Source organism: Aphis gossypii, chromosome X (assembly GCF_020184175.1).
Source record: "Aphis gossypii isolate Hap1 chromosome X, ASM2018417v2, whole genome shotgun sequence".
Lineage (NCBI taxonomy): Eukaryota > Metazoa > Arthropoda > Insecta > Hemiptera > Aphididae > Aphis > Aphis gossypii.
In genome coordinates this window covers 30,304,512-30,332,051 of record NC_065533.1, presented here as the reverse complement: position 1 = coordinate 30,332,051, position 27,540 = coordinate 30,304,512, and the positions used below count along the sequence as shown (strand labels likewise).

At 25.0% G+C, this 27,540-nt stretch overlaps 1 protein-coding gene across 1 annotated transcript; it reads right to left on the bottom strand.

Moving 5' to 3' along the window:
• Positions 1-1,445: 1,445 nt before the first annotated feature.
• On the bottom strand, positions 1,446-25,370 carry LOC114123246 (CD166 antigen). The gene is made up of 10 exons (XM_027986148.2): positions 24,555-25,370; positions 14,708-14,861; positions 7,299-7,470; positions 5,353-5,513; positions 4,926-5,279; positions 4,272-4,394; positions 4,055-4,201; positions 3,674-3,982; positions 3,377-3,552; positions 1,446-2,098 (listed from the first exon to the last, which is right to left on the bottom strand). The coding sequence occupies exons 2-10, from the start codon at positions 14,805-14,807 to the stop codon at positions 1,841-1,843; spliced, it is 1,800 nt and encodes a 599-aa protein (XP_027841949.1). The 5' UTR covers positions 14,808-14,861; positions 24,555-25,370; the 3' UTR covers positions 1,446-1,840.
• Between the last annotated feature and the right edge of the window lie 2,170 nt (positions 25,371-27,540).

Below are 27,540 nucleotides of genomic sequence, written 5' to 3'. Positions count from 1 at the left end.
CTTACCTTATCACGAAGTTATTCAAATCATTTTACAATAATTTTTATTATGATACAAAATATACTATATATTTATTACTTCGTAATAGGGTCTTTGTTCATTATTGTTTTTCATTTACAATGGCTAAAAAATAAAGTTACAAATGGATTTTTTTCAATAAATCATTTCTTTACATAATTTTTTATTGTTGTAGTTCAAATTTTAAAATTTATACATAATACAGTAATTTTAGTAAAATATGCTAAAATATTGATAATGGCATAGCCAAGATGGATTTTTGAGGAGAGTGGCAAAAATAAATAATCTCAAATGCCATCAAATTTATCAAATTAAAAATAATAATTGTACAATGAATATATTTAAATAAAACACATAAAAGAAATAAAGAAAAGCCACATAGCTGATTGAAGAAAATGAGTAAAATAATTGTTATCTTCTGATCTTTATGCCACTTTATACCGTTACAGTTCCGAATGTTTTTCGTATGCAATAATTTATCTCACTCAAAAACAATAACAATCTTATATTATAAACAAATAAAATATATTCGTTTGTTTTGAGCCATTATAAATCACTATGTAGAAAATTTGTTTTTCCGTAGACCGTAAGTGAATATTATGTAAAAGTTTCGACTGCAGCAGAACAGACTAAAAGTTGTTTAAGTGACGATGAATGGGCAATCCAAATAAAAAAGAATAATGGAAATTTAATGTTTTCTGTCATAATGAGTTCAATTATTTGCTTTAAAGAAATAAAGTTTGCAGAAGAAAGTTTACGCATTGCTACTTTAGCTGATGGATTAATACAATTTGACTACGAGAGTACCACTGCGAATACGCACAAAATTTCAGAATCATGAATATATGATAGATTTATAGTTGCAGATGAATCGCTTACACACACTCACAAAAATTGTCTCTTATAGTTTTATTAATACCTATAGATTTATATACAATTATAAATTATTTTAAAATATTGTTACCTTATGTGAAGGTTATCAATTAATAAATAGTAACTGAATGTCTGAATATGTTAGAGATATTAATTATTACTATCACTCAAGAATTATATACCTATAAGTACCTTATTGTATTAGTTGTACTATATTGCGTTTTATTGTATGCGGTATACCACTCCCGTTTTTACTCATTTATAATCCCTATCATTTAGTAATTTTTTGTGATACCTTTGAACATTTTTAATTTAGTTTTTAATGTGCACAAAAAATATTTTATAGAAAAATATCCGACCCAAGACCTAACTTGTTCTTACCTTATTCCGGGCTTGGGTATACTCTACTAGTATATATAGCGATTAGTGACGTACGTACTGTAGTACACAACTCTAGTCTCTGATGAATGATACCAATATTTTGGTATGTATATTAAGATTAGGAAATAAATATTTTAAATACATACATCGATATAATATCAAGGAAGTAAAAATAAGATGATATTATATATTGTATATTTTACTATCACAAAACACGTTTTTATAAAGGTTAGATTAAATGGCATATTATGCAGACAATGTACATATAGATCTCAAACATTTATCTAATCACTTTTATTTTAGGAATATAAAATAATTTATTATTGAATTTGCGTTACTACAGTTTTCTATATTAGACGGATCTTTATATATCTTGGTGTCAAACATATTTTTGTTTTCAAAATATTTTTATTAAATAGTATAATTATATTTATATAAATATTTTACCTAAACCACATATCCGTGCGACATGCATTATTAATCAACAATTATACAACAATAAGAACTTCTATACAATCTGTTCTTTTTCTTTTTTTTATATAATGTATAACATAAAAGTAAATAATAATTAATGTTTTAAATGCGTAAAAATTGACGTAACTAAACACATAATTAAGTAATTATCAAACATTTTTGAGCAAACTGAATGTGAACTAGATGTTTGGACGGGCTCTCTGTTTCGTGTACTCTTTGTCACACTCAATATGACTGTAGCTTCTACTAACGTTTTACCGGAACCGACGATCAAATTATACTCTCCACTATGTATGGGTGTTACCGATTGTATTGTGAGAGTAGCTACTTGGCAATAAGAAGATGTTGATGACTAAAACATATAATAATATCCATGGGTAAAATATGATTAATCGCCAATGAACACAAGGTAGGTAGAACAATCTCGGTATTTCTTTTTTTTTATTATTGGTAAAAAAAAAAAAATACGAAAAAACCTGAATATCTATTGAACAATTAAGAAAGGAAAAAAATATGTATAATACAAAAATTGAGGACCATTAAAAAATTTCAACATTTTTTGTATTTCAATATAAATTCAAAATACCTAATTGTAAATTGTTTTAATTATTGTTTAAAAATAAAAATAATTATAATAATATTTATGTTTACGTATTTCAATTAATTTATTGGATAAGTAATGTTTCAATTTTTAATTTTTTCTTATCAAATGGCACATTCATTAATCCGTCAGTTCTCTTATTCAAAAAAAGGATTGCCGAGGTTGTCCTGTATATATAAATTAATACAATATTGATATTTGATATCATTAAAATCATAATCAAACACTGTATCTATGTTTGAATAATATTACCTTAACACCTAGAACTTAGTTATTTTAAAAATATAATTTTAGTACTTCAGTAGGTACCCAAATCATTATTTTATTTAAGTATAATTTAAATAAAATAATTTTAAACTTAATTTTATTATAATTTATTTAATAAAACTGAATGTAAGAAAACATTAGTAATTTGAATTTTTGCTAAGAAACAGATACATATTACTTAATTTTAAGTTATGTAAAAGTGTTAATTTTTATGGCGCATTTGAACATATCTCATTAATTAACTGGTATAAAATAGAAAAATCTTGGCTTCCCTTAGTCTAGACTACTGACTCGAATATAGTAAACGCATTAAAATATCAACATTTTCAATTAATCAAAATATTATCTTTATAGTTCATACATTGTATATACTCTATTCAAGTATAAGTTTAAACTACTCAGTCGACTAAAACTTATCAACTTATCAGTACGGTGCTTCCACTGCACGACCCTCATTTCGATTTATGAATTTTCGTATACACTGCAGCGATAGCACCGACACTGATGGTCAATAACTAAAATAGTAAAATGATGAAACGCATAGCGTTTTTGGGTGGTCGGTGGCGATCCTCGCCACAGTCTATGTGCGCGAAAACGGTTCAATCTTAACTTGAAAAGAGTATTGTAACACCTATATGGTTTTTAATTTATGTAAAACAAATCAAGTATTTAATAAAAATGTTCAATATTCATTCAAAAATAATGTATCTATAATATACTTATTAGTTATTACCTACTCGTAAACTTTTCTTTTATACTTACAGTTATGTTATGAGCTGTAATTTGTCCTACGGCGGTTCCTGGTCTAATAACTCTATCACTTGCTATCCAAAAAACTTTGTTTACCATTGGATTAGAACAAAACTCTGCTGACAATCGGGTGTCATCTCCTTCGTGTGCAACAATAGTCCTGTTTTCAGTATATATTACTGGACCACCTGGAAATTAAGAATTTTATTCATGTTTACTTCAGGATTAATATTTCTTAATTAATGTATTTCTATTTATAACTGATTAGTTATTCTAAATTATAATACATAAATAAAAATAAGTACTGACCGACAACATTCAAATGAAGTGTATACACCCTGAGCTTTTCTAAATTTTCATTCTTACTTCCCACAATACATTTATATTCACCGGCTTCTTGATATAAAACCTGATCTATATGAAGATTACTACTTGGCCCTATTGGCTGTAGATCATTATCATTGCCAGTTTTAGCCCAACATGGTATTGCTGCACTAGGTCCTGATGGACATTCTAATTGAACTTCGCCACCAACAGTGACCTCAACCGATTCGGAGGAACCAGAATTGTCTTCTTCAATTAATTCTTTGCGCACTGTATCAAGGTCATTTAAATCGTCTAAAATATAAAAATTAAATTAATTAAATTTTAAGTTGAAATTATACTAATAAATAATAATACATTACTCACATCTAACATTTAAAAAATAACCAATTGAAGAATATTCAGATAACAAATGTCTGCTTGTGCATTTATACCAGCCACTATGATTTCTTCGTATTGACGTAAAGTTTAAAAAACCGTCATCGGTTTGGAGAACAGGTGGCGCACTATCATCTAATACAAATATACAACAAATATAATTAAACATATCATAAATTTTATTTTTAAATTTTAATTAACGTACCTTTTTGCCAGACGGGAGTTGATGGTGGATTTGAATCAACATCACATTTAAGAGACACTGAAATACTTTCTTTAATAGGTATTCCAAATCCAGGAATTCTACTAATTCCAAAAGAGGGAGTATCTAGAAATACAAAAATTCAATTAAAAAAATTGTTGATTACAAAATTACGAGAGATTATTGTCAGAAATAACCTATTAATTTTTGTAGTCACATGCAAAATTAAAAATATAACACTTAAGCCAGCAAGTCTAATAAAACATTTTAAAAGGTTAAAACACTGCCCGCAGTGACGTAATTAGTAATTAGTTAGAGAGATGAGGATTATTTGAACATAATATTATTTACCTCGATTTAATGTTTTACTTTGCTAGTAATATTATTCTGATGGTTTTATTTTTATATAATGTAATTTAAACTATATTTGAATATATTAGTATAAGTAATTATTAATAATATTCTTATGAAAAATAATTGCAATAAAAGTTTTTATTAACTTAGCTTTAGTATCAAATAATAGTTCAAAATTGCGTACATCCCCTAAATATTGTCTCAGAGTTACTCATATTAATGTAAACCTTATAATTACGACATTGCATTCATGCGAGTTGTTAATATTTATTCGTATGCATCGATTTTAAAAAATCAACTTACATTGAACATCAAGAAGAATAGTAGTGTTCAATGGGTTTACAAGAGTAACATGTGTAACTATACACGCCACAGTAGCATTGTGATGAGCTCTAAGTACTCTTTGAATCTTTGCTGAACTACGACTAATATCTTTCTCTTGATACGATTCGTTGGATTGCAGTAATCCTGAAGACATGGCTTCATTTTCTATATTTGAATTACTTGGAAACAGTAACCAATGTAGAGATGGCATTGGATTTCCACCTTCAACCACACACTCTATACTTAAATCCATATTTTCTTTTACTGGTACAAATAAATTTCCTGGGTCTAAACGGTGGCCGTCGATTAATAAGTAAGGTTCTTTTGGAATTTCTAGAACGAAAACATAAATCATTAATTTCAACACTTTAATTATAATTTTTATTATTATATAAAAATAAAATACCTAAAACTACTAAATTTATTGCTCTAGCTAATTGTTTTTCGTTTACGCATTGCCATATCCCATTATCATCTAGCCTTACATTATTAATAACTAAAACTCCTGTGTTATGGTTTAGGTTATAACGATGTCCAAGATCAACGTTCTTCCCATTGTGCAGCCATCTATTGTAATTTAAACAAATTAATTTTATTTATTACATACATGTTTTAGGTTATATAATAGTTATTTATTTAGGTATATCTGCAACTTATTATTTAATTGTATTTTTTTTAAGTGTTTACCATCTTATTTTTATTTAACAACCATAACAATAACATCATTATAGTAACAGTAATGTGTTACTATATATTACTTTTTAAAATAAAATAAATAAATTGTAGAATTAATAATTTGATAATCTGTAGTTGAAATATATTTACAATATAAAATAGTGAATAGCACGTTGACCACCAAAGATTTTTCACAGTGTTATATTCTCCATGAACTCTTATTCGAAAACTCAACAAATGTCTACAATAACATCATTCAAAATGAATAGTATTTTTTAAAAGATTTAGTTATAAATCGTTTAACTTTAATTTGACATTTACAGTGTAGTACTGTGTGTAGTCCTTTTAATTCAGCTTGATAGCATGCATCTAGAATTTTCGTTATTTTTTTTTTAATGGTATTTGGAATTTTGTTCAATAATATACTAATTACTAATTAAATAATGAAAATCACTAAAAAAAATTATGGGTTGTATGCATAATTTATTTTATACATACTTAATACCCATAAAGCATTATTTTAATTGAAATTGAAATGATGTTTATTTTCTTATTATGTCATACTTTAATAACCATAGATTTCAATCAAATGGTTATTTAAGATTTTTTATTTTAAAATAAATAATTAGTTGAGATTTAATCTAAGGTCTCATATCGCCCACTGAGCAATAAAACCTCGTAATAAGTCACTCTTAAAGTCTTAACAATTAATTGTATTACTCACCCGACAATACAAAGCTCCTACTTTTTGGGTATGAGATTTTATTTGGGATCTCATGTTAATAGTATAAATTAATTATTTTTTAAGATAGTGACATCCTATGTCATGCGATATATTTCGAAATCTTAGTTCTAATTAACTTAAAACCGTAAAAACTTTTTTAAAATATAATTTTAAAATATCATAGATACATTTTGAAAAAAAAAATTGATGAACATTTTTTCTAAAAATAAATTTATTAAATATGGGAAAATAAACTTGATGGTAGGTCAAAGTATTATAATATCACATTTTAAATCTTATGATAGCCAACGTGATAGGTATTAAGTAATATTAATTAAAATCAACTATCGATTTAATTAATATTATTATAATGCTATACAACGATATATTGTGACAAATGCCAATAAATATACTTAGCTTAGAGTAATTGAACATAATTTAGATACCATAAATTATTCATAATATCATTGTAATTTGTAGCTTATAATATAATTAATATTATTTAAATTCATTTTATTTTATACATTATTTGGTATTAGCAGAGGTTCCTAATTTTGATTCACAGTACTTAATTAAGATGTTATTTCTAAATCCGAAGACATTCTAAAATAGTACATAATATACTAACTTAGATTTTCTTTAACTATTTATTGTGAGAACCTCTCTAACCTACAGTTTGAATAAAATATTTTCCAATGCAGACAATGTTAGTGATTTACTCTAATAAATAACTTATATTGCCTATTGATGCATATTATAACATAATTTATAATGCTATTATATCCTATAACTAGAACAATATTTTGTGTCCATGCCTAATAAATGTATATTTAGGAATTAGGGAGCTCCTAATTAAAATTAAATACATTTCTTTAAACTCTAAGTGCTTATGTAAATGTTTGTGTTTGAATTTAATTATGAGCTTGTGTAGTGTACTGCAAGAATATACTCACTTAAGTTTCATTTGTAACCAATTGGACGTAACATTTAAAGCGGGTACAATTCCGCATGGTAACTTCACATCTGAATGAGGCCAAGTTAATTGCTCTAAAGGGCTTAAAGTACTCAACCCAGTATTGTCTCTTTGCTGATGATGCCTCAAGATGTGAGTCATAGTTTTGACATCTGTAAAAACATTGAAAATTATTAGAATGACAGAAAAACTTTCAAGTATCTAATTAAAAATATATACATAATTCTATTAATAAGTGAAAATTCGATTCACATAATAATCATTAATGATAATGTTTTATATGAATTATATAGATATTTAAATAACATGACCTAGTTACTGATGATATAAAACTATTTGTAATTTATAAGGTGTAATATATCATTCATTAAACAATAAACATATTATTATTGATTTTAACAAATATTTATTTTCTTTCTCAGTCGACGCAGACCTAGGTACAACATAAATAAAAGTCTTTCACCTAAAATCGATTTTTTTTATGATTTTTGAGTAATCTTAGAATAAAATCACCTATTACAAAAACTATAGAGGATATAATATTTTTGAGAGTATGACATATCGGTTTTGTATTTTATTGTTATTTGATTTTGAATTCTACTTTTAAAATAAAATATATATATTGTAAATTTAAATGATGTTTAAATTGGTTTGAGACAATATTTATACAAATCGATATGCCATACCCTCAAAAATATTATTCTCTATCATTGTTGTAATGGGTGATTTTACTCTAAGATTATTCAAAATCATAAAGAAAATGATTCTGCGTAAATCTGTTTTTTCTATGTTCTGTATTATATAAAAATATATTATATATAATTGTTATGGTAGTTTTTATTATAATCACTAATCACCAATATTTTTACTTTAAAAACTGAAATAAAAATTTGAAATTATAATTTTTGTAAGCAAAAGTTGTATAGATAATTAAAACAATTCTGATGTGTTTCATGTTGAATATACCATTTAGCAAACATATAGCTTAAAACTATTAGCGCTAGTTGAATACATTTACATAAGCGATTCAAGTAAAAACTTATAAAAGTCTTACATTAATTAGAATGTTAAACATACATAATTAAAAATTACTAAAATAAAACTGGTACAATAATATGTATAGTACGATAATTATTATTTTTATCTATTATTAATATTTTTTGTTACGAGTTTATTTGGAACCTCAAAAAAAAAAATTCAATTTTTCATTAAAATATGCATAAATCTAGGTAGGTACTACATAACTATCTAATATAATAAATTTTATTAATATTTTATAGTTATGATTATTTTTTTTTATGTATACCTAAGTGAAATCTATAAAATACGTTGTGTAATGTTTTAATTAATTATTAATCAAATAAAAACAATCTCGATTATAATACAGATACTTTACTTCAGATCAAGAATCAGCAATTTTTCATAACTATTAATTTAATACGAAATAGTCAATATATTTCGGATAATCGTTATGAACGGCACTATAATTTATATATATATATATATATATATATAGTCAATGTAGATACATATACCTTGGAGGTAATTCAAATTTTAAAACGAATTTTCCCAAGTATATATATAGGTATTTATATTTTTTTTTCTTTATAACATATAAATAACTTTATTTTACATTTACCGGACTTTGGAACTAAAATTGGATATTTTAGAAAATATAAATTACAGAAAATTAGTATGTAGTTAGGCGTTATAATACAAGAAAATTATAATTTTAACCCTGTGGTAGGTAGGTATACTTAATAATAATTAATCATAAAATAAAATCTCTAAATTTATTAATATACATATACATTTTAGTTATTATAGTTTATAACTAAAATAATATTAGGTATAATCTGATGTATACTATATAAATATGTATGTCACGTAAATATTACATAGGCTTTCGATTACATTCAACTATAAGCCCTAACTGTGGTCATAAACAAATGTTTAATGTATGTGAAGGAATTGTGGGCAGTTCAAACTCACTTAAATTGGTAACCAATATATTATAATTTATAATAATATACTTTAAACTTAAGTAAAACAAAAATCTTAACCATATTTAAAATAATATTTATTCTATTTATTTATTTATTAATTATTGATTTTAATTATAATTAAGGTTTATTATTTTAATACCATTGTTTATGCAGGTATTTTAAATATATTTTACATGTATTCCATCATGTAATTATTTTTGAATAATTTATGTACAAAGATATATATCTAACTTTAATTCGAGAATCTAGTGTTAATACACAAAACTTGGATCATATTATGAACGCATTTTACAATTGAAGTAGGTAAATTGCATTCAATGGGCAATCAACGAAAATTTCAAATATAACCTCAAACAAAAATAATAAAATTTAATAAAATTAATGCTTCATACTTATGTGTTAATATCGAGAATTTTATTTTTATTTCGCAATAGCGAAAACGTATTTCACGTGAAAGTGAAACTATAGACTCATAGACTTTAGAGTTTAGAGTTACCAAGTCTTCGAGTATAAGTAATATTTTAATCAATATTTGAGATAAATACGTAATATAAAATAAATACGTAGTATCAAAGATGGATAAGTTGATAATTATTTTCAACTATGGTTAAAGTTTAGTAACGATAATATAAAAATTAAATAAATTAGTTTGTTACATAAATTCTTAGAATTTCTTAATTTCTTACTAGTTAATTAGTAGTCAATAGGTGAAAATAATAACTTATAGGTTAGAATAAAAGTTAATAGTTAGTATTTTTTTTAAAAAAGTTAAAAATTTTAATTTAAACACCCGTCTGTTCAAATTCAAATGTAAGGTATTTCATTAAATTAATAATTAGGTAGGTACTAACGATATTCATTTTATATTATATAGGTACTATAAACTATAAAGTCATTTTTTAACAGTGTATTACAAGAAATATAATGGATTAAGTATTAACAGAAAATAATATTACCTATAAGAATAATGTATCAATTTATTATCGAAAAATTTAATTATTAATTATTATCTAGTCAGCGGCACTTCTCGATAGTTTTAGATCTACGTTTTACGGAGCATTGAGATTTTTGTAGTAACAAAAAAATATTTAAAAATAACTAATTATTTTTATTTTTAATGCGTTAGGTATATTTGATAATTTGTATATTGAATTTGATTCGTTAAATTATAAAATTACTTTAAAAGTAACTTTCTAACCTAACTTTAATTTTCTAACTATAATAATTAGTGCACAGCTTTTCAAATGATATGATATAAAATCTACTTGTATTTGAATACGCACCTACTACCATTGATTTTAAATAATAGTATTTATAATCAATACTTCTATCTACATCAACAAACTGGTAAGTATCATTGTTTATAAAATAAACAATATTTTAGAATATTAGAAATTTAAAAGTAGAATTATATCTATATAGGTTTATTATCCAATATTCTGTAATATTTAAATAAATAAAACTACAAACATTAAATAGGTAATAAAAAAATAGTACTTATAATTTACAAATTTGCAAAAATAAATTAAACAGTTATACGTATACTACCTATTTCAAAAAGATATAAATGTAAATTTATTTTAAACAAATCGTTACATTTTTCAGTAACTATTGAAAACGTTGTAAAAAATCTACAGTATTTTATAGTGTTCACTGCTCTGATGCGCGTATACTGTACTTGCTACACTACGCTATGAGTTTAGCATAAAATAAAACATTTGAGTCACATCTGGAAAACGGATGTTTAGATTGTTCGTATTGACAATATGACTATCGCAGAGATCCCTCTACTGGGCGGGGTCCCCGAGGGGCTGTTTTATTGCTAGTACTTTATATTATGTATGTAGCGGCTCTTAATCATCTGCCGATATAGAAGGGTCTTTATGTAAGTACGCATAGTCAATAGAGAATACGTTGTGGTTGTTAATGCTGACTTCTGATTTTCAAATAAACATAAAACAGTGCAATATATTATATTATTATTGTCACTGAGTCACTGTTATATTGTACCGGTACACCCAACACGATGAGTATAATATTATAAATTATAATAAAATGTATGCTATACATTTTATAGTATTGTACTAAAATATAAGTAATTTAAAACAAATTACTTATGTCTAATTCTACTATACAGTGTGTTAGACTTAAGTTGATACTGAAGTTTAAAAATCATTAGGTAATTTGGTCATTGCAATAATTTAAATAGTGACAATTCGAGTTTATAAGTTACGCATACATCTGTTCATGCTCCGTATCTGCTGTTGCGTACAGTATACTAATCAAGGTCCATCGATACTGAAATGCATCATGCCTTACAATTTTTACGGTATGTGCCATGTGGGATTCGGAATGAAAAATCAAACATGCAAATTATGGTGATCTAAAATGGTATTTATCCATTACAATTATTTATCCAGGACAAAATGCTAAAAAAGCAAAAAACTTTAGTTCTCCAAACCGTTATCGTTGCGTCGCTGCTCTATATCAATTGATAAAAAATAAGGTGAGATTATTTTTTCTCATCTAATATTAAAACGATAGCCTGTGATAATCAATTTAAAATTAATAACTTCCATGCATCGCCAATATTTGTTAAAAAAATAAATAAAAAATGTCATTACTTTCAAAAACACGTCCAACTCAAGAGTATACCAATGATTTTCATGAAGGTCAACACCTACCTTTTTAATTATTCATCTTCGTGGTCATGAAAATTATTAATCATAGATCACGTAGTCAAAACTAACAGCAACTTCCATACCTTCCTATACCATATTACCATTACCTTTGGTTTTACCAAAACCTGTACCACTCCACTCTTACGACCGATACTATATACAGTCTTTAGCCAAATTCTAGCTAATGCATCGTTAACATTAGAAAAATTGGTCAACCCATTACTAATAATATATACTATCAATATCGTCATTATTACCTATACATTATGAGATAAAAATGGAATTTTTTTATAAATCAAAGAGTGGTCAACATAGTGCTACAAATTACTCAAAATTATGGAACCACTTCAAATTATGTTTATCATACTCCTGATGACTGATTTTCAAAGAAGAAACTAATTCTGCCAGGTGCGCCATATACGGAGGCGATTACACAGCTAACTATAAAAGTTGCCCAAATTTCAAATCTACATACAAGCCCCATAAAATTAAACATCCAACTCAAAAATCAAATATCCATACCCCGTGTATTTTCTTAATATCTCGCTTCGCCAGCACTAAGTCTAAGCCATCATTATTCATTAACTTCCTTAACTTCTGATCCTAATATCATCAAAATCTCAAATAATAACAAGTTTATTTTAAATCTTCCACTGGCTCCACTAACTAAATCTCTGTCTGACATAACTGCAGTAATTAATCCTATTCTCTCTCCTTGCAACTGTATTAAATAAACTTAAAATATACTTTAGTATATAATCTTTTACAATTCTATAATAGTTATCTATAATGCCGAGCGATCGGCCATCTTTATTATTTTATATAATTTCATTATTACCTAATTGGTTTTCGGTGTTATATTTATATTCCATAACCATGAATTTATTATTATTACATATTTTTATATACGATTATTATGCTATATATTGTTATCTCAATAGTTTTTAAACTATTTAATAACTTTTAGGTTGAACTTTAGGGATAAAGTGTAGTCTACGTAGTACGTAAGAATCAAGATAATAAAATAATTAGTAGTTGCGTAATTGCAATACATTGAATTTTATTGTGGTGTATACTTTATAATATACAATAAGAGTAATAAGATTAATCCGAACTTATTTTAAAATTTTTAATAGTGAAATAAATATTTTATTTTCAATAAAATATATAAACTTAAAAATATATTATAAAGCCAGATTAAATTTACAGTATTTTGTAAAATAGTAACTACATGTATTTAGTAAAAATATATATTTTACGTAATAACCAGACTTTAGATTTATATATGACACGCGTATCATAGACTTGATAGAGTGTAATACTGGAATGTAACGAATAACAATAACTTTTAAGTACGAATATGTAATATAGGAGTAGCAGTTAGAAAAATGTTTTCAGCGAGTCCTTAAAGAAGAGAGAGAATAGAGTGCTAAATAAGTAACAAAAAATTGTAGTTTTGAAACATAAAGGTAATGTTGAAGAATAAGAAAGTTACAGAAAAATTAGGTTAATGAGCCATATACAATTAAAGTTTAGAAGAAGTTGAGTAAAGTAGATTAAAAACTTTTGACACTAAGTACTATACATATAAGTGCGTGACTTTAAAACGTCGATCTTTTGCAGCTGTTGATTTAGGACGAGATATTATATATTTTGTAAGATACAACTTCAAATCACTTTCAATAAATATGATTAGGTACCTATATAATGTCTTTAATCTTTATGTATAAAACAAGAAAAGATAATAGATACCACATTACGTTTGGTAATGATTAAATACGTTTAGATGCAGCAAAAACAAATTATTAAGTTACCCATCTATAAATCAATAATAATGAACTAAAATTAAATAATAATAATAATAACAATAATCATATTTTTTATGATGATTACTGATCACTATTTAATATTATAAATAAGTACAAAATTAAGTTGAAGTAGTATTTTTTTAACGTCACTCACGACATTTGCGATTTAATATAATAAAATACTTAGTACCTACCTACGTTGGAAAATATATTTATATTTTACTTACCTTTAAAAATTAAATAGATTTTTATTATATATGAAAGTTTAAATAGATAATTATTTTAAATTCTCAGAGACAGTGACGATTAAGAAAACAATAGGATTTAATATCATGTGTATTTTAATTTTGCTCTTTTAGAAATTAACTTTAGTAATAAAGTTCTCACCCCAAAAGTTTGATGAGCCCAAAAGCCCAACCTATTCTCTTATAATTTTAAATTTGAGACAGATGGTACTTACAAGTTAAAATGGGTCATTACTTGTTTATATGATTTCTTAGATCATTAGAAAAAATGAAAATGCACAAATAAATTTGTAGTGAATAAAATAAAATAAATGTATATTAATATATTTATTATTATTAATAGGTACCTATATAGTATATAATATCTATATTTATAAATAATTTATAGGTACTTTTTAAAAAAAATACTCAATACTCATAGATATAAAAGATGATAATATTTAATAATTAGTATAAACATAAAATGTTTAAAAATGTTGACCATTTTATATAATACATACATATTTAAAGTATACAAATAAAAATATACAACAGTAAATTTTAAATTTTAAATTCTTCTAATAATTCAAATTTATTTACTGAGAAGTTTTTACAAATTTTATATTAAGAAATAATTAAATAATAATATAATAATATATTTTGTACTTACCACCAATTAAAAGGAGAAGAATTATAGTACATGTTATAAAATCTTTAGTTTTTGATCCAGAAGCGTATGAAAGTAGTGCTTTGGAAGGAATCGACTTCATTTTGTCAAAATTTGATATACTGAACAACTCAATAGAACATATGAATTTCTTCGCCTGTTAATGAAAAATGCACAATTTATTTTAGTAAATAAATAAATATTTTTTTTAAGTTTAATTGACACATTTTTTATTTATTTGAAAGTTTCCAAAAAATTTAATCTGACAATAATTACAACTATCTAATCATCTGTATAATATATTAAGATGAATAGAATGTAAAGAAATTATATTATTAATCGTGTATCTTCTTTTCTTTTAGCATTTAATATTTTCTAAAAATGTTCAACAACATCTCTCTCCATTTCTCTCGATCCTGAGCTAATTCTCTCCGTTCTGTGTTCTCATTTTGTTAAGGTTTCCACAACATTCAACCATCTCCACTCAATAACTGCTCTGCTTATATCATCCTCTGTTCTCTACATCACGTGTCATAACTATTAAATTATTTTTATGTCTTTATATGAAGTTGATAACTGAAACCATTCCTTTCTCTTCCTGTAATTCTTTGTTAAATTTTCTTCCCCACATTCCTTTTTTGTTATCATAAATTGGTTTGAATATTATTTTCAAAGGCCTAAGATTTCTTTTGGTAATACTGGTGGTAATTTATGCTTCACAGCCATAGGTAAGAATAGATTTTATTAATGTCGTATGTATAATTTAGTTTTGGTTTTTTTTTTTTGTAAATAAATTTGATGTATGAACTTACTTAAGGCAAATAACGCTTTTTCAGCCTTTACTATCCTTAATTCTATCTCGGCCAATCATTTTCCGTATTCAGTACTGTTCTAACTTATAAATTCTATAATAACCTAAATGTATCTAATTATAAATATTATAATTACACCTAATAATAAAACAAATTTCAAATGATCAAAGAATCTTATATAAGATTGTTTATATTGATATACCTACCTAATAATATTAATATTTCATAAAATGAAATTATTACTCATTATAAAATCATAACTGAGATAGATCTACTATCAATTTGTATTTTTTGTGTTTTTTTACAAACACAGTGATCTTTGAATAGTATTACAATAATGATTATATAACTCAACTATAGACATTTTTATTACTAATAATTTATAATAATGTAGTTCTATGTAAAAATAAAAGGTGAGTAAATAAGATTGTAAATTCGTATAAAACAAAATAAAGGTGAAACGTAACTAGTAAGTAAGTTTAATAAAGGAAAAATTTTACATTTTCTCCGGAATAGTAGAGATCAAAAGATAACGTCATGGACTATGGCATTCAGTTATTTTCGCAAAGAATGTTATTGGATATCCTTATGAACTTAAGCCCGTTTTTTTAATAATTATTATATTATGCTTATAATTTCATTGTTATTTAAATGAAAATATTTATAATTCGGAAAAATAAAAAGATAGTTTTTACAATCATTTGTTATTAAATAATTCATTATTATTTAATATTTACATACATATTAACTTAATAAATATATTTAGGTAGATACCTACTAGTAATATCTATAAAGCATAACTAAGTACAAAAACATCTATAATGTTGATTATTATATTTCATATTTACATATTATTATTTATTATTTTTTAACTTTCATATTTTATAAAATATTTGTGAATCAATAGCGACGGTTATAGGTATATATTATTTATAAATGTACAGAATACAGATTATTTTTCAAATTAACTTTTGAAAACCAAATTACTTTAAAATATAGATATTTACCTTATTGATTTTTAGTGATATATATATTTTTACAAATACCTATTTCATATTATATTGTACGATTCATAAAATAAATTCCATAAGTAGATACCTACATTTCATTATAATATTTATAAAATATTTAATAATACAGACATGATAAGTAAACATTTTTACGTGATATAATGCAGTTTATTTTTTGCAAAACTATGTCTGGAGCATGAATTGAACCATTATAACGTTTGTAGAAGTAAAATTTATATTTTTCAGTATAGTGCTCATCACTACCTATATTTCATCAGCTGTTGTTTGTAATATAAGAGGGAAGAGGGTTGGCGAGGCGTAAACATTTTTGTAATTCTTTGTTCATTTCTACGTTTTTATCTTTCTCTTTAGACTTAAAACTGTAACAGCTCGTTGGAAATATTACGAAGCATAACAATAATTCATAAATAAGCTTAATTATAATCCATAAAATAAATGGTAAGATCTCAAACTTAATAAAAATAAAGTCCATACAATGTGACAAAATTGAATTTATAAATTGTTTGATACGACTACATTAAAATAAAATAATAAGTAAAATACAATAAAATTATATCATTATAGTTAGGTATCACGGTATTCAAATTCATTAAATTATTCAAAATTATTTAACATTTTTATTGTCATTATATACTATAAGGACTTATTATTATTATGCATTTCACGTGCAAAGTAAAATGTTCGTTCCTTTGTTATTTGATAGTTGATTTATTATTCCATTGTAGTTATATTAGTATTCCATATTTATAACATTGATAATATATTATAATATTTATATTATATAAATTATATTTTATGATTTTTCATACCAACAAAAATAAAAAGTTCAATCTTTAAGTTTCGTTTTTCTTCTTTTCATGATCTTATACGATTCATATTAGACATTGTTTAGTTCGATTTTTTTCTTAGGCGAGCAATGTAGTCATTTAGAAATATAGAATAAAAGTTTACGAGTACTAAACATGTGGAAAGTACCTCGGTAGACGGAATGCACCATAGAATTAAATTGTATTAATAACTTCATAAACCTAACTTAATAATAAAATAATATACCTACAAAATGTAATATTAAATACAAGGTATTTTTTTTTATATATAAAGACTTATTTTTTCAGTCAATATTTGTGTTTTACAAAATGTTTTTTTTTGTATTAGAAACTTTAAGGTTTTTTTCATATTTTTTTATGTCGACCCATATTTTTAACTTAGAAAACTCATTGTATATTAATAAATATACTTGTATACTTACGTGGTTTAGAACGTATACGGATATTATATTATGAATGATAATTATAATACTTGTTTTTATCGTAACAATATACCTATGCATATATTACAACTCTCTTCATACATTTTATAAATGTTATCTTAGAAAATCAATTTAATGACTTTGACGTATTAAAAAAGAAAAATTAGAACTTCTACTATACACATAAATATTCTAAAATTAAGAACGTAGGTTAAGTTAACATACTTGTACATAATGTCTATTTAACTTTTTTGTTACAAAAATATGTAAGAAAACAAATTGATTATAAATATTCTTGTGTAAACACAAGATAAAAATATTCAAAAATAAAGTTTTAACCTAGGTACCATATGACATAAATTTTACACAAGGTCGAATACTAAGTAATTAATATAATATTTATCCTAATTCTATAACTATGATACAGATATTAGTGATATACAACTATAATAGTACTATACAATTTATTATGAAATAACCGTTTACAGCTGTTACAGAAAAAAAAATATTAAAATTATGTTATTCAAGTTCATAAAAACAAAATTTAGTTGTATTTGTGATTATTTTATTATTTCTAATTATCAGGAACAAAAACCATTTCAAACTTTAATTTTTAAAGTAATGATATCACCGATGTTTTATGCATGTTTAGATGACTAAAATATTACCCTATTTAATAAAGAATATATAATGAGCGTTTTGTAGTTGTTTTATAAAACCAAAGTCTATGATAAATATATTGAATATTTAACTATACAGCAGAGCGATTTCTACTGTTTTTTTTTTAATAATACAATTTAAATAGGTTATATTATAATATTACATTCTTTTATCTGAAAAGTTGGCTTGTATTTATTCATAGAAGATAATTTATAATTATTTTTAAACTCATTATGTAAAAAAAAAGCGTTCAGAATTATTTCCCTTCAATTTTAATATCAAAATTCTTCTCCATACTATAAACTATCAACTAAAATTTATCTCAGACATGACGAGAATTAAGGTTTGAAAGTATATTGCACAATATACAATAGGTTTGATGGGTTTGATGGAGACAATAGACTGATACACTTATAAATGACGGAGAGAATGAAAAGAAGAATATTTTACCTCAATTTCAGAGTTTTTAAGGTTCATGAAACAAAGGTTTTTTCTATTTTAGTGCTGTATGGACTTTAGTCCTATCTGAAAAAGAGGTTTTTGTGATGATATTATTTCTTTTTCACGTCCTTTATTATAGTAATATTCGATCACGATGTCATTAGATTGTGTAATAGTGTCTTAAAATGAAAGTATAGGTATCTACTATTTTTTTATTTGATGACATACATAACCTACATTATACATACAAGATACTATACAGTCTACTGCATGGTTTCTTTGAATGTTTTAGTTATCAAAATATTGGGGATTACATTTTTGTGTGAACTTTGTACGTTTGAACTACCTTATTTTTACAACATGCGCATAATAATACCAAATGAACCCTTTAAACTTAGTTTAAACGTTTAAAAAATGTAACTAATAAAATATAAATATTTATTTGAGGTAATTTATTATTTCCTTGGTAGTTTGAATATGTTAATTATTTATTTTAAATGGGAAAATTTTTAAATTTATATATAATTCGTAGTCATAATAATTAATATATTATTTAGTATATTATACATTATACTTAGGTTATAGGTATATGAGTATTGTATTTTAAATATATATAGGTTAGTGACTATAGGTAGGCGTAGGAATTTTTTTTTATTATTTTCACTATTATTTACAAAAAAATGACTTTTGATAAAACTTTGAGTATGTTTGACTAAACTAGCTAATAACGATGCAATTTCAGAAATTTTTAAAAGCTAAGTTTAGTCAAAAATATCAATATTTAGTTAAAGCAGAAATTGTTTACATTTTCTCATTATTATTTTTATTGTTTTATAGATTTTTTGACACAGTTTCAGAATCTGCTGAAAAATTAAAAATATTACATCTTATAGAGAATAATTAGTAGAGATGCGAGATGCCGTAAAAAAGTTTTGAACATTTTGCTAGGAACCCAATAAAGTATTTTAAGAAGAAACCCGTAAAATAAAGAACAAAGTATTGTAAAACCAATACCTTTCTCATACCACACACAATTCAAAACTACTTTAAGTGAAGTTGTTTCACAAGTTTTTTTTCAATTTTAAAAACAAATAATAATAGATATTTTACAATTTATTAATACAAAACGCAATCTAAATCCACTTTTCAATCAAAAACACGTGTTACATAAAATTATATTTGCGCTTTTTAACATATTAAAAAAATACTACTACAAAATCAATATACAACTATTTAGGCTTTATGATAATATACTTTGTTAAAAATCTAAAATATAATATATCGTACTATATAGGTATCTACTACCTACCATTACTGAGTAGGTACTATATAGTAGGTATAGGAATTATAAACCGATACTTATTATTATTTATAAGAAAACCATATTTTATTTTATTATTATATCCAAAAATTATGTTCGCTCAATAATACTATAGTTACTAGTTATTTCAGTTAGTCAACAATCGATATTTTTTACTTTTAGACTGGTATAATGTAGTGTATAATTAGTCTTGGTATACGAAGTATGTGATCTATGGAAAACTTTATTGGTCAATTTAAATAACTAGTATTATATTATACTGCTATTGGAGACAAACAATTTTCTCGTAAACCGTTTATTCGTTTCTCTATTACCATGACCTTGTGCTGTACATAACTGTATATATTTATGTATACAAATACAAATATACAGTTTGCTCAATGATACTGTTAATAAAATATAATCTCAACACAAAAGACACGAACTTATGATCATATTTCTATTATTATCCCTTGAATAGTATTTCCGTTTTCAAACATCACTCCCTTGAATAAAGTTAAACGTTATGTAATATAGTCTATTATATTCATGCGCATTCATCAATTAATTACTATTAACAAATCATTCTATCCATTCATGTTATTGTATTTTAATTAAAATTAGTTTAATATTACAGTAATATAGTATGAAATGTATAACTTTCAAATTAAATTACATTAGTGTTAACTGTTAACAAATAACAATTAGGTATTATTTAACAAGAATAAAAGTATAAAACCTAATAATAATTATAATATAAACTTTATATTATTACCTATATTAATTTAATCAAATCATGGATTAATGGTACTACATTATACTAGAAACTTTAACTATTACAAATAGGCATAATAATTAAATAAAGTAATAGTATATGTATACTGTAATATTGTTCTTCTGTGTGTAAATAGGTATTGTATAACAAACGCATACATATTTTATGAATTTTAGCAATTATATTTACAGCTTTGATTTATTATGCAAAATGTCACAAAATAATAAAGTTTTTATAATGTATAGTAGTTCTATTAAAATCTCTATAAACAGTATAAACCAAAACTTATTAATTCTGAATCGTCTCAATTTATGATGATTAGTGAATATTGCTTATAAACTTAGGTGTACCTACTATGTAAAATATACTTTTTATTATTAATGTGATAATATTATCGTATACATACTGAATATGGTATCATTTATCCTATTACATTGACAGTTGATTCTTTAGAACGATTAAATAAAATAGATATAATGTATGATATTATAAACGTTTTTATATTTATTTCGATATAAAAAGATTTAACAAATTCATATAGATAAGGAGACAACAAAAATAACTATAGTAGACATAGTTAAATAGTTAAGATGTACCTATGCATATAAATATAATGTTAAAATGTAAAAGTTGGTTTATTTGTCACGTTTATATAATTAGATTATATTTACCAAGACTTAGGTATGTAATATAAATGCATGTTATAATAAGGTTGTGCAAATTTACACAAAAATTATTGAAAATTTTAATCTACTCGTAAAAGTGAGCATTGAACATTTAAATAAAATTAGTAGATACACACTATGAATAAAAATCATTAGAACTTTACTAGGTATTAATTAATAGGCATTATCTTTAATCTTATACAGGTCATTTATCACTACATTATAAGTGTATTAAAGTCTTTGAAATATGATCATTGACAAGTACCTATCTTATACTCATAACCACAAAATTTGATACTCTACATAGTGCATAATATAATGTTGTTTTTATAACTAAATCATGGGAAATGGTTTCAGTACGAAAAATACTAAAGAAAATGTCTTAATCATTAATTATTATTAATAACATAAAATCTATATATAATATAAATTATAGTATTACACTAAGTAATAACTAATAAGATTCAAAATGTTTATAATTGTATATTATATATTACAATGAGCTTTTAAATAGCTCTTAAATAAAAGTTTTTAAATAAATGAAGATCAATCAAAGCAATAATATTATAATCAGTGAACATTAAGTTACCATTAGCTGAAAATGTTGATGAAGAAAAAAACATTCGCCTAAAAATCATTGGTACTTATTGATACCAAATTTTAAGAATAAGATAATATATTGTATAAAAAAAACTTTAAAAAATATATAGGTACTCATTTTGATACAATGAAGGCTATCATAATAGTATAAACATGATTTATAGGTACTGTTTCTAACACTAATTTTTCTAACGATTTTTATTAGAATTAGATAGATTTTATCTTAAAATGGCTAATATATTTATTTTAAACTATCAATAATATAATTAAAAAAAAAAAATAACTAACATAATTCAGTAGAATTGAGTTAGTATAAAAATTATATGAATAGATGCCTATTACCAATTATTAATTTTAATTCTTTAATTTTTTTACTCGAAAGTATCGCATATATGTAAATACGACTATAAATCTGTATGTCTGCACTAGGTATTGCGAAAAAAATATTTTTTATAATTCTCTGATCAAATAAAGTATAGGTATTATACTATTATTTAATTTGATTTTAATGTATCTGTAATTTTTAGATTCTAAACGGAGCAATGAATATATTGATTTTACAATTATGTAGTTTCTTTATATGCCTGAAGATATATTTTTTATGGTACAAAAAATTCTTAAATTTTCAACTTCAATGTATTTTTTAATAGATAAGTGAATATAATTAGTACTTTTGTGAGTCAAAACTCAAAAGTACTTATAATAATAATTGAGGAGGTAGACAAAAACAGAAATGTTTAAGCGAAAAACAGTTTTCGACAATATCGATTTGTATTTTTAGCTTAACTCATAAACTAATCTTGTAAATAACTACTTTAAATGTTCACAAAATATTTCTCTTAGAATTTTATATATATGGTATAATTATCAAAATACTTTGATTCTTTTTGAACTATTTACAGACATTTAATATTTTTGATCTTTCTTTTTTCGATAGATAGGTATTGGTAAAAAATTTGTTAATTTTTCATAAAGCTCGAAAATTTAATACAAGATTTCTTATAAATTGTATTATAACTATAATACAATATTAGAAATACAAAGTCACGCTTTTTATAACGATTTTTAGTTCAGTTTGACAACATTGGGCACTACACGAAAATTTATAAATTTGATGAGATAGAAAATATAATAGAAGGTAGTTATTGTAGTGGTTACTGGAAATAAAATCTTTAAATAATATTTTAAAAACAACTTTTTTATAGACATTTAAAATTCAAATTTTGTTGTAAATTCAATATTTGAATAAAATACAAAAACTATTTTAGTTATTATGTTATTATTCAATAATATTTTTCGTATGGAATTTGAAATTTTACATACCTACATTATTATATTTTATATGCACGCACTACGGTAATATTTAAAAACGTTTTGATTGATTTTATAATCTTGTCTATTTTTACTACGACCCTATTTAAAATAATCTATGGGAAGACTTAATATTCAAAATTTAATAAATGATATAAATATATACTATTTTAGTAATTAAATATTAATAGCATATAATACATGGAATGTTTTCAGTAAAAAATAATCTAACCTACAGAACTACTAATAGTACATTTAATTAGTGATACAAATACATAGTAACATATACGTAGGCTGACAAGCCGATTTTGTTCAGAATCGTTTTCGTGGGCAATGATTTATTATATCAAACTCAAATTTAATACTTGCGTTACAATACTTTTTTAAATATTTACGTTGATTATTTTTTAATTTATAAAGTATATTTTTTATTCTACTTCTATTGTCCGTCTATTTAATTATTATTTGTGTAATCTCATATCTATTTACGTTTTTAATGAATAGATACATTCTATGCTAGTTAGTTGTAATGAATATATTTATGTTGACACCTTCTTACCTATACTAAATATATATATACAAAAAGGTAATAATTATACTATTTACTTAGTTGAAATAAAACTGATGAATAGTATAGTTAGCTATACTCGGGTATATAGTTGTATGTACATATATATTATACGTCATTATATTACATTGAATTATTATAATACTTTATTTTATTTCCAAATTTCAATATATTATGTCATAATACTACACATAGTATAATAAACGATCATCGAAACGAATACGTACAACAATGACATAATGTTTCGTAAAGTTCCGACGACACATCACAACACAATATACACGAGTAACTAGTAAGTACACATACTTGCAGCCATCGTCATTCGTGATTCACATAACTATATAAGTATAGCTATAAATTATTTTATTTCGTTATTTGAGCGGTTACTTAGTACATATTATGTAAATCTATAATATTATGGGCATGTGTAAAGTGTACCTGTGACTGCGAGAAGCTGCCAACCGCGGTTGTTGACAAATATAATCGTCCGTTTACGACGTGGTCCCGACGACGGTTGAGCCGCGAGGAGCGTCATCACTACATCGGTGTCGCGGATGGAATATTCTCGTTTTCGGCACCATCGGAAGCAGATGACGACGGCGGCGCTATCGTTATATTATTTTTATTGCAGTGGCGCGTACTGCCGAATCGACAGCGGCGGCGGCTGCATCGGCGACGTTGGCGGCGGCGGCACCGTCGACGACGACCATGTCGCACCGGACAAATCGATCGGTTGTTGTTCGATCATAATATATTAAATTGTCGTCGTGGATTTCGCGATTTCGTGATTTCGGGCGTCGTCGGTAGCGTGCGTGTACGACGCGTGAACAACCAAAGACGAAATCGGATATTATCGCGAAATGGATGTAAACATTAACTACAAAGAGCGATAAAAATCGCTAATGCCGAGTACCGGACCTCGGGCGCGAATAATGTAAAATGCGAAATGAAGGGGAAAAAACGCGCTTATCGAAAACAAAAGCGTCGAGCACAATAATAATAATAATAATAATGACAACGATACGTTTATATTATTATAATAATATTATATTCGGCGTCGCGGAGAGAAGCGCCGACTTTTGTACGCGTATTGTTTAGTGTCAAATCCGAGTTGCGCGTAGAGCCACTTTTCAAGTGTAGCAGCAGCAGCAGCAGCAGCGGCGGCGGCGGCGCGGAGCACAGCAGTATATAGAGACAGTTTAGTACCCTGCGGTATCGCTTGGTGTGTGTATAGCCACCCGCGTGCGACTGACAGTTTCCTTTTTTTAACGCCCTTTGCACACTCCCCGGTATCCATGGCAACCCCCTTTCCACGTCGTCCCGCGATGATGATTGTCAAACAGCCACCGCCACCGCCATATATTTGCGCGTCTAGACCTCGCCGAACGGAAATTTAAAAATTACGCGTCCAACAAAAATAAAATCGTTTGTTGTACACCCGCGACCGCGAGACTACGATCGAGTCATTAAATTATAATAATAATAATAATAATGACGGCGACAACAACAATAATAATGATAATAATAATATTATATCGAACGATAATATCTTGTTAATATATGAGCGTCCGACGACGACGGAGATAGGTTAAACGATAAAAGGGACAAACGCTCTCAATATACATATTATATATATATATACTCGTAATATGTGTGTGTGTGTGTATATATATATATATATATTATTTGGGTGTGGATGTGTATGTGCGTACATATATATGATTCGTAGTTTTAACTCCGCGCGGCCGATAGCTATACGCTACAAAAATCAATGTGCAGTGTGACTAAGCAAGCGCGAACCGAGACATATCCTTTGGAGAAAAAAAGAAATAATAAAATCATCCCCGGTCATAAATATTGAAAAAGCGATTTGATGTACATTTACATATACATATATTATATATATTATACGATTATAGTTATAAAGGCAAAGTCGATGCCATATACAGAATCTACGATAATAATGTTGAACTACTTGAACAAAAATTGTCAACTGCAAATACTGAATTCACAAACTAATTTCAACGTCTGTTTTTATTAATACGCAGTTCCATACGGCGTACAATAATTAAGAGAAAGTTGAGTGAGTTCTGATAAGTTAGACGCAAACTATTATTATCAATAGTTTTCTATTCTAATTATTATTGAGTTATTCTTCATATACCGGTATACTGTACAGAGTGTATGGTTAAAAATCTTTAGATGGGTATTCTATATGTAGATCCTATTATAAATACTAAAATATTACAGAGATTTGTATATAGGTAGTTTATATCTAGAAACTATAATATATACGTGATATGTATTACACTAATAGTTATTAGATTATTATATCTAAAAATGTAAGATCTTTAATAAACATATATATATATATATGAAATATAATAATAAAATATTTTTTAAAATAATTTAGAAAATGAATACAATTTGAGTTATTAAAAAATATTCATCTACTAAAAATATTTCAATTAAATTAACTTGTACCTATATAAACTATAAATAATTAATAAGAAGATGGACTGCAAGTTTTGCTGTACGTCTGGTGACGTGTAAGTCACTGTAATAATGGATATGTTAAATTTGAATTCAATGATACATCATTATAATCTGTGAAAAATGATTGTAAGTGAAGAAGTTCTATCAACCTATATCGTTAAGTAGTGGTTAAGTAGTGCAGTCAGTGAATGTGTGATACAGTATATTTTATATACATTTTCATGATACATTTCTTGATATTACTATTGAAGTAATCTATTTTGCAATTAGGAGGTACAGGCTACTATAAGTTGACATTTTTACCAAAGACATTGCGTTTATAAATATCATTGATATATTAATTGAATTATTCTATAATAGTTTATATTTATGAAATATTCTATTATCGTTAACTTTTGAGTTAATACGACATTACCATAATCCGTAAGACAGTATGAATAGCCATAATAGGTTCAGGTACATGTATAAAAGAAGGGTTTTGGAAGAAAAAATATGTACCTAATATTGATTGTTGTAAAACAATTATGACCATGAATTTGAGCTTAAAATGCTTATAAAAGTCAATCATTTTTATTTATTTTAAATACATTTAACTTGACCAATTTTAGTTTAAAAAAATGTATACAGGATCTTGAATTTAATTCAAAAAATGTAAAATTTCAAACGACTCAAAAAGAGTACTTTGAATTGTATCATAAAATGGTTTTACAAAGATTTGCTGAACGTCTCAAGTATTTATGATAATTCGTTTTTTAATTAAAATAATCGTTTGAAGAGAAATTGTTGTGATAATGACGAGACTGACGAGTCAAGATTCTAACATCAAACGCCTATAAAAAATATTTGTAATTATGTATTTACGAGATATTTTAATTGAAATATAAGCAATTAACATTGTATTATATTTTCATGTATTTTTCAAATAATA